The sequence below is a fragment of the Myotis brandtii genome, unplaced genomic scaffold (genome assembly GCF_000412655.1).
Source record: "Myotis brandtii unplaced genomic scaffold, ASM41265v1 scaffold285, whole genome shotgun sequence".
In the NCBI taxonomy this organism is placed as follows: domain Eukaryota; kingdom Metazoa; phylum Chordata; class Mammalia; order Chiroptera; family Vespertilionidae; genus Myotis; species Myotis brandtii.
Window position 1 is genome coordinate 3699880 of NW_005360891.1, and position 7912 is coordinate 3707791.

General features: G+C 41.2%; 1 protein-coding gene across 1 annotated transcript in view; it reads left to right on the plus strand.

Annotated features, from left to right (window-relative positions):
- EIF3E (eukaryotic translation initiation factor 3, subunit E) overlaps nt 1-7912 on the plus strand; it is a 40844-nt gene that overhangs the window by 378 nt on the left and 32554 nt on the right. Inside the window, exons 2-3 of the mRNA XM_005869062.2 lie at nt 4097-4211; nt 5652-5769. Coding sequence (XP_005869124.2) covers nt 4097-4211; nt 5652-5769 — 233 coding nt within the window. The remainder of the gene's footprint in view (nt 1-4096; nt 4212-5651; nt 5770-7912) is intronic.

Consider the following 7912-nt stretch of genomic DNA (forward strand, 5'->3'; position numbering starts at 1 on the left):
GGCGTCAGCTGCGCGGCTTGCGGTGCCCGGCCCGGCACTTCCGCCTCAGTTCCCTTCGGAAGTGAGCGCTGCGCCGCGGACTCCGCCGGACCTTTTCTTCCCCGCCGCGCCGAGCCCACGGGAGGGTTGGAGATGGTCATTTCCTTCCGGGAACTGTGGGGGGGAGGGTTCTGCTCACCGGCCGGGTCGTGTGGATTAATTTTCTTACGCTGAAAAGTCCAGCACTTTGATTGCCATAAAGTTGTGCGTTCTTCGCATTGAGTCTTCCTGGCCTTTCGTTACGTCGCCAGTTCTTCCAAGTGAAGCAGCAGTTTGTCGGATGGGGATGGAGACCCCGCTCCCTCCCACCCAAAAAAGCACACCCGACACGTTGTCACCTAAAAGTTCTTTCCCAGTTAGAGATGCATATTCTTCGAGTGATTTGAATCGGTGGTTGATGTTCACTTTAAGCCACTCAGATATACTGAATAAGTGCTCTGTGGCCCCGGTACTTGGTTTTTAAAAATGCCTCCGTCCTAAGAGTTTTGAAATATTGAGCTTAGGTTATTCTTTGAGTTTATTGGGAAATTGATGCATTTCAATGATCATAAGGCAGTATTACTGTGATGAAAGCATTAGGATATAGGCCGGAGAGATAAATGAATTCTGTTTCTGGAAGCAGATGTCAACATAGGTCTATCTAGGGAACTCCAGATCTGGGAAATAGATTGTCCCCCAATAGCAGTAAGACGAAATGAGCCTTACAAATAAACATTGATTTGTTCTGATAACTTTTCGAATTTTCTTGTATATATGGTTCATTAAACATATAATCCTCAAATTCATATGATCCTTTCCTAAGCACATACAGACAACTCTGAAGTTGCTGATGTTAGGAAATACACAGTTCATTTAAAAAATGTTCAAGAATGTCTTTCCTCATAAAGCTTTATTTTGACAGGATATAGTTTTGCCTTGGTGTTTCTTCACATAGGATGTACTTATCACCTGTATTTTAAAGCTTGAATATAATAGTTAAGTCTGCCTTCTGTTTTCTTTTCTGGATAAGAAATAGAGAAATAACCGTATTTTGAAATCCTTTGCCAGCTACTTGTAGAAATGTTTCTAAACTAACCAAACTTCACATTTTCATGTATTCTTTATTCTTCCATTTTCCAAGGCAGATAAAAGGGAGGAATGTGTCAGCCTAAATTAGTATATCATAGGGCAAAACAAAAACTATAAATGGCGGCTGAGAATCAGTACAAAATAACTGGGCTCAGTACTTTCTTCCTTGGAGAGAATGCTGGTGAGATGGCCATAGTGCACCCAAGAGGTTGTTGGAGTATTTATTGAGCAATTACTAAGTACGTATAGGGCTGCTGTGGAAATGTGATAAATCCAAGGTAAAATCCAGACACCTCACCGCTAAAATCATACCTCTTTTTTAGAGGAGATGAAGGTCTATTAAGTATAAGGCAAAAAGTAATGTGTCAAAAAAGTACTGGCAGAGTGCTATCAAATTGAGGAGATTCTAATCTGGCATAAGGACTTTGAGGAAGAGAGGCTTTAAGTTGAGTTTTGAAAGATAGGTGGTTGGGAGAGTCAGTGACCAGGATACAGGAGGACAATTTGAAATGTTGGAGAATATAAGCTTGGAGAGAGCGGGAACTTTGTTTTGTTCTTTGCTCTGTTCTCAGCACATAAAATAAAGTCTGGAATAAAGGCTTTGAATGATTATTTAATAAATGAGTAAATAAATACATATTTGTGTCTTCTGTGTGCCCCCCCCCCTCTGTTAATCCTCACCCGTGGATATTAGAGTGCTAGGGAGGGGGAAGAGACACAGAGAGAAATATCCATATGAGAGAGACACATTGATTGGTTGCTTCCTACAGGTGCCCCAATCGAGCCTACAAGGTCCATACCTACCCTTGACTGTAATCGAACCCAGGACCTTTCAGTCTGCAGGCCAATGCTCTAACCACTTAGCTGCACCAGCTAGGGCAGGTTTTGATTTTATATAAATGGAATTAAGCATTCACCCTCACACTGCTTTGTGTGACTTCTTTTCATTCAACATTGTGAAGGTCATCCAAGTTTTAGGATGGCAGTAGTTTGTTGATTTTCAGTGCTGAATGTAAGTCCTTTTATGTGTGTACTAGAGGCCTGGTGCACGAAATTTGTGCACGGGTAGGGTCCCTAGGCCTGACCGGTGATCAGGGCCAATCAGAGTCTTCCGGCTGCAGACCGGGGCCTTCCTTCATTCCGTGCCACCCCCTGGTGGTCAGTGCACGTCATAGCGGGTGATCAAACTCCCAAGGGGACACTTTGCATATTAGCCTTTTATAGATAGAGATAGGTAGATCATACTTTATTCAGTCTAACGTTGATAGACTTGGCTGTTACAAATAGTGTTGCTATGATCGTTATTGGAAATGCTATTTCTCTTGGGAACCTAGGAGCAGAATTGCTGGGTCAAAATATATGTTTAACTTTAGGAGATAAAGATAGCTTTCCAAAGTGGTTGTACACCTGCCATCAGAATAAATGTTTGTGACTCTACATTAGGAGTAGGGAACCTTTTTTCTGCCACAGCCCATTTGGATATTTATAACATCATTCGAGGGCCGTACAAAATTATGAACTTAAAAATAAGCCTGCTATATTTGGTCAAACATTTAAATAACTCACCCCTAATGCCTTGGCAGGGCCAGACCAAATGATTACTCAGGCCTTATATGGCCCATGGGCCAGACGTTCCCCATCCCTGCTCTACATCTATACCAAGACTGGTGTCAAGTGTTTTAGTTTTTAGTGGGGTTTTAGTTTGCATTTCCTTTTATGATTAAGTTTAGAACCTTTCTAATGTCTTTTGGGTATTTGGTTAAGTTTTATTGATATAGGCATATTAATCTTTTAGCCATTTTCAATTGGATCCTCTCTATTTTGTAGTTCTTTTTTTAAAAATATATTCTTATTGATTTCAGAGAGGACGGGAGAGGGAGAGAGAGATAGAAACATCAATGATGAGAGAGAACCATTGAAAGGATGCTTCCTGCATGCTCCCTACTGGGGATCAAGCCCGCAACCTGGGATGTGCCCTTGACCGGAATCGAACTTGGAACCCTTCAGTCCCCATGCCGATGCTCAATCCACTGAGCCAAACCAGCTAGGGCTTTTGTAGGAGTTCTTTATGTGGTTTGTAAGGTTCAGTTTTGATCTCATGGCTATACCATTTGACCAGTTTCATCTTTTCTTTTCGTGGTGTAAAATGTGGGAGCCTTCCCGCATCGTCCCTGCCTCCCACCTCCCTTGGCAAAATTAAATTTAGTATAAAAACCTCTTCTTTTTCTGAAGCCTTATGTTGATGACTGTTTAATTAAAATTTTATTTTTATTACTTTCTCTTCCCCTGAATGCTATTGTTAGAATCTCCAAATATTGCTTAATACACTTACTTTCATGTTTATGAGAGTTTGCTTATTTGGTCCCTGTAGTATGGGTTAAATTATATTTCTTGAACTCTCTGCAAAGCAAAAACTGATACGACATGGTTGACTTAGAGAATTGGATGCTAATTATGTTTCAGTGATATGGGTGGGGAAGCATTATAAAGGACTATAACTAGTGAAAAAAATATGTGGGAATAAAGGAGAGGCTACTTTAAATAGAGATGGGAAAACATCATGTGGATGTTGAGATACTAAAATGTTAAATCAATTTAATAGTTAAAGTTCTAATTACCTGAATGTGGAGAAGAGACAACTATATGTGCCTACCTATGGAGTTGGTGTGGTTGTTTATTTAGGCATAGATTTGTTCTAGAACGGATAAAAGGTGGTTTATAGGGACACATAAAAAATAAGAGAATTAGAATTAGGTGGGAATGGATCTGCAGTGTTCAGTTGCCTTCATTTTTAAGTTATTAGGTATATAGAATATTATTATGTTTCTGTAGGTTGTCTTCTTCTAATAGGGTGAATTAATAGTATGTAATATTTTATTTTAAAAAATGTATTTCAGGAAGTATATTTCCAGGTAAACTTATCTTGGTATTAATCATTTTGTTTGGAGGAACTTCAGTGTACTTATTAATAAGTAATTTTCACTTGCAGATTTATAATGAAAAAGAATTATTACAAGGAAAATTGGATCTTCTTAGTGATACCAACATGGTAGACTTTGCTATGGATGTATACAAAAACCTTTATTCTGATGATATTCCTCATGGTAAGTTTTGTCATTAGAACTGAAGCTTGTCTTGTGAACAGAGCATGTGTGAATTAAAGTTTTGTGATTTTATTAAAAGCTTTAGCCAAAGAGTTCTTTGGATGAAAGGTAATACTAGGTTTTAGGTCTTCTAAAGCATATTATTTTCTCACCATAAAATATGTGAAATTGCTTTAAGACATGGTCATAAAATACTTTTAGTTTATAGTATTTCATTCATAGTATCATCAGAGTTGTGGTTATCAATCAGATTGTTACCTTAGAATTATCTGATACTTTGGCAATTTTTTGGGTTGGCTCACTTTTTCAATTAGCATTTTGTGTGCCTTAGGGGTTTATTTTTCATCTGGGTGTAGCCATGGTCTTCAAAACTACAGTCCCCAGGACCAGCATCATCAGTTCTCCTGGAAGAGCTTGTTAGAAATGCAAATTCTACAGCCTAATTAGAAACCGTTGGCTGAGGCCCAGTGTCCACATTGGAGAATTACTGGTCTAGTGTTTTTCAAATCCCTGTTTTCTGTGGTAATAGATATTCCTTAAAAAATGGTGGCCTGTAAGTTTGGAAAATACTGAAATATTCTATATCATTTCTTTTATGCATAGAGTATTTTAAAATAATCTAAGAACTCTTTCAGTACAGAAACACAATTTACTTTGTTTAAATTGACATTTCTCAAAATTTGATCACAGATCCCCTTCTGTTTTGAGAAACACTGTTCTAGTGTATACTTTGTAATATATAATGCAGAGTTATTACATTAAACATAATCATCTTTTGGCTTATATTACAGTTCCCTGCAATAACATTCACTCTTTAAATTTTAGTTTGTGGTGAAAAGTTCTTATTGAAACTTTAAAATACGCTAGCAGGGTAGGTTATATGTGAATTTTCTCTGACTTCATGATGCAGTGAAAAGAAACTATAGAATTGGGTTTGAGAGATTACAGAACTATTATATTTATAGCAAAATGAGAGATTACTGACTGGATTTAAATCCCATTAAACTTAGCTGAAAACGTAATAAAAATATGTAACCTCCTCTGAACCTCTGTTCAGAAACTCTGGAATAATATACTCACCTGAGAGAATTTAATGAGAACAAATATAAAAACACTGGGAATGAAGTCTCGAATGTAGAATTAGATCATTTTTCCTTTGACACCCCTCCCTTCTTCCCTTCCCTCTCCCAGGCTGTATCAGTATATTCCCCAGTTTCTCTTGAGTAAAATGAGGATTCCTTCTTCCTTTATGTGCCTTATCATTGCTAGAAAGAAGAAATTTGATCTGGGGAAGTTACTGAGTTGGTGGTATTGGCATATGAATCTATTAGGGTAAATACATATATGCACAATATAAGTAAAATGAAAAATTTCCAGAGACATCCTCCTGGGGAGCAGTTATAGTTTAACATTATAGTACTCCTTTGCTTTTTTAATTAGCTTTGAGAGAGAAAAGAACCACAGTTGTTGCACAACTGAAACAGCTTCAGGCAGAAACAGAACCAATTGTGAAGATGTTTGAAGATCCAGAAACTACAAGGCAAATGCAGTCAACCAGGTAACCTCTCCTTAAGTGGAATTATAAAAATTCTCTTTTCCTGGGTTAATACAAATGCTAATTCGAACTTTGATTGATTCCTTTATATATTGGTTTTCATTTATCCTTATTGTATAGGGACCAGAAAGTCTTAATGTTAATATTAAATTCTTTTTAGAACTTCTTTACCACCTACCTAAATCTGATTATGTTGTGTCAGTTCTTTCTCCTTGGCAATGTCTGGAGACATTTTTGGTTTTCACAACAGGAGGAGTGAATTGGCACCTAGCAAGGAGCGGCCAAGGATGCTGCTAAACATTCATTGGACAATATTCTACCCTCCAAAAAAGAATTATCCAACCCAAAATGTCAGTAGTACTGACGTTGAGAAACACTGTGCCTAGGCAGTACCTGGAGCACATGGGTTGTTAGCTGTAAGGAAAACCTGAGCTCACTTTATCAGTTTGCTACATTCTCCCATATCCTTCCAACCTGATGCCCAGCCCAAGGAGGGTAGTGTAGAGCTGATAAGGTTATTTTATTCCTAACTTCTCCTTAGCTAGAAAAACTTATTGTTTGGTTTCCAAGAAAACATTTTGCCTTACTCTGACTTAATATCACTAATTGAAGCCCTTTATTTAAAATGTTTGAAAATAAAATCTATTAAATTGAATATTGCCTTTGTGGTAAATCTTAGCTACCAGTATATTCCCTTGAGAAATTGCAGATTTTGCCATGTTGTACCTTTAGTTCTTATGATATGTTATCAAGTCAAATTTTAGAGAGGTTGGCTCCGAATTTTCACTTGTGATTTGGGAAAGTATTACTAGATATTTTTTTAAAAAGCAGCAAATACTACACTATTGCTATCCCGTATTATAATGTACTAGAGGCCCCGTGCACAAATTTGTGCACGGGTGGGGTCCGGCCAGCCTGCCCCAATGGGTGCCAATCAGGCCGGGCCGGCCAGAGGGAGAGGACATGGGAAGTGCCCCTGCCCCCCATAGGGGTGGGGGGGCCAATCGGACAGGACTGGCCAGGGGGAGGGACCATGGGCAGTTGGCCAGCTGGCCCGCCCCAGATTGGGGTGGGGTGGTTGGGGGCGGGGATGGCCAAGGGGAGGGGCCGCGGGCAGTTGGCGGGCCAGCCCCACCTCCTGGTTGAGGGGACAATTTGAATAATAGCCTTCTATTATATAGGACTAGAGGCTCAGCACACAAATCATGCGTGGTTAGGATCCCTAGGCCTATGTGCAATCAGGGCCATGTCCGCCGCCCAGCGTCACTCCTCTGCCTCCGTGACCACTGCCCCATGAACCTCCATGCTCACAGCCCCTGCCCTGCGAGACTCTTCCACTCCAGCAGCCCCACGAAGCTCCATGCTCACAGCCCCTGCCCTGCCTCCACCACCCCGCGATGCTCCTCGGCCTCAGCCACCACTGCAACGCTCCTTCACCTCCCCGCCCTGCGAAGCTCCATACTCCAGCCCCCGCCCCGCTCCTCCGCCGCCTCGTATCCGCCGCCTCATATCCACCGCCCCTGCCCTGCGACGCTCCTCCGCCTCAGCCACCCCGGGAAGCTCCTCAGCCTCTGCAGCCCCGCCCCGCCATGCCATGAGAGCTGGACCGTTCCTTTGGTCATTTGGGCCCACGGCTCTCTCCCGCTGCTGCACTGTGGGCAGTTGGGGGCCCACAGCTCCCACTCCCTCAGCTCCCTAGCCTGCTGTTTGGTAGTCTGTCCGGTCGTGACAGCACCTGGCTTTTTACATATATTAGGATTTTACTATACCACACCATATTTTACTACATACATATATGTACACACAGGTGTACCTATACACATACACAGAGATAGCTATATTTTATAAAGTTATCTATACTAATAAAAAGGTAATATGCAAATCGGTCACGACACCCTCGCAGTCACAAACGGATATGCTAATTAGTCATGACCAGTATGCAAATTGACCATCACTCACACAATAAGAGGGATATGCTAATTAGTAACTAGTATGCAAATTGACCATCGCTCCAACACACAAGATGGCCACCCCTTGTGGTCAAAGATGGCCTGCAGGGGAGGGCAGTTAGGGGTGACCGGGCCGGCAGGGGAGGGCAGTTGGGGGTGACTGGGTCTGCAGGGGAGGGCAGTTAGGGGTGACCGGG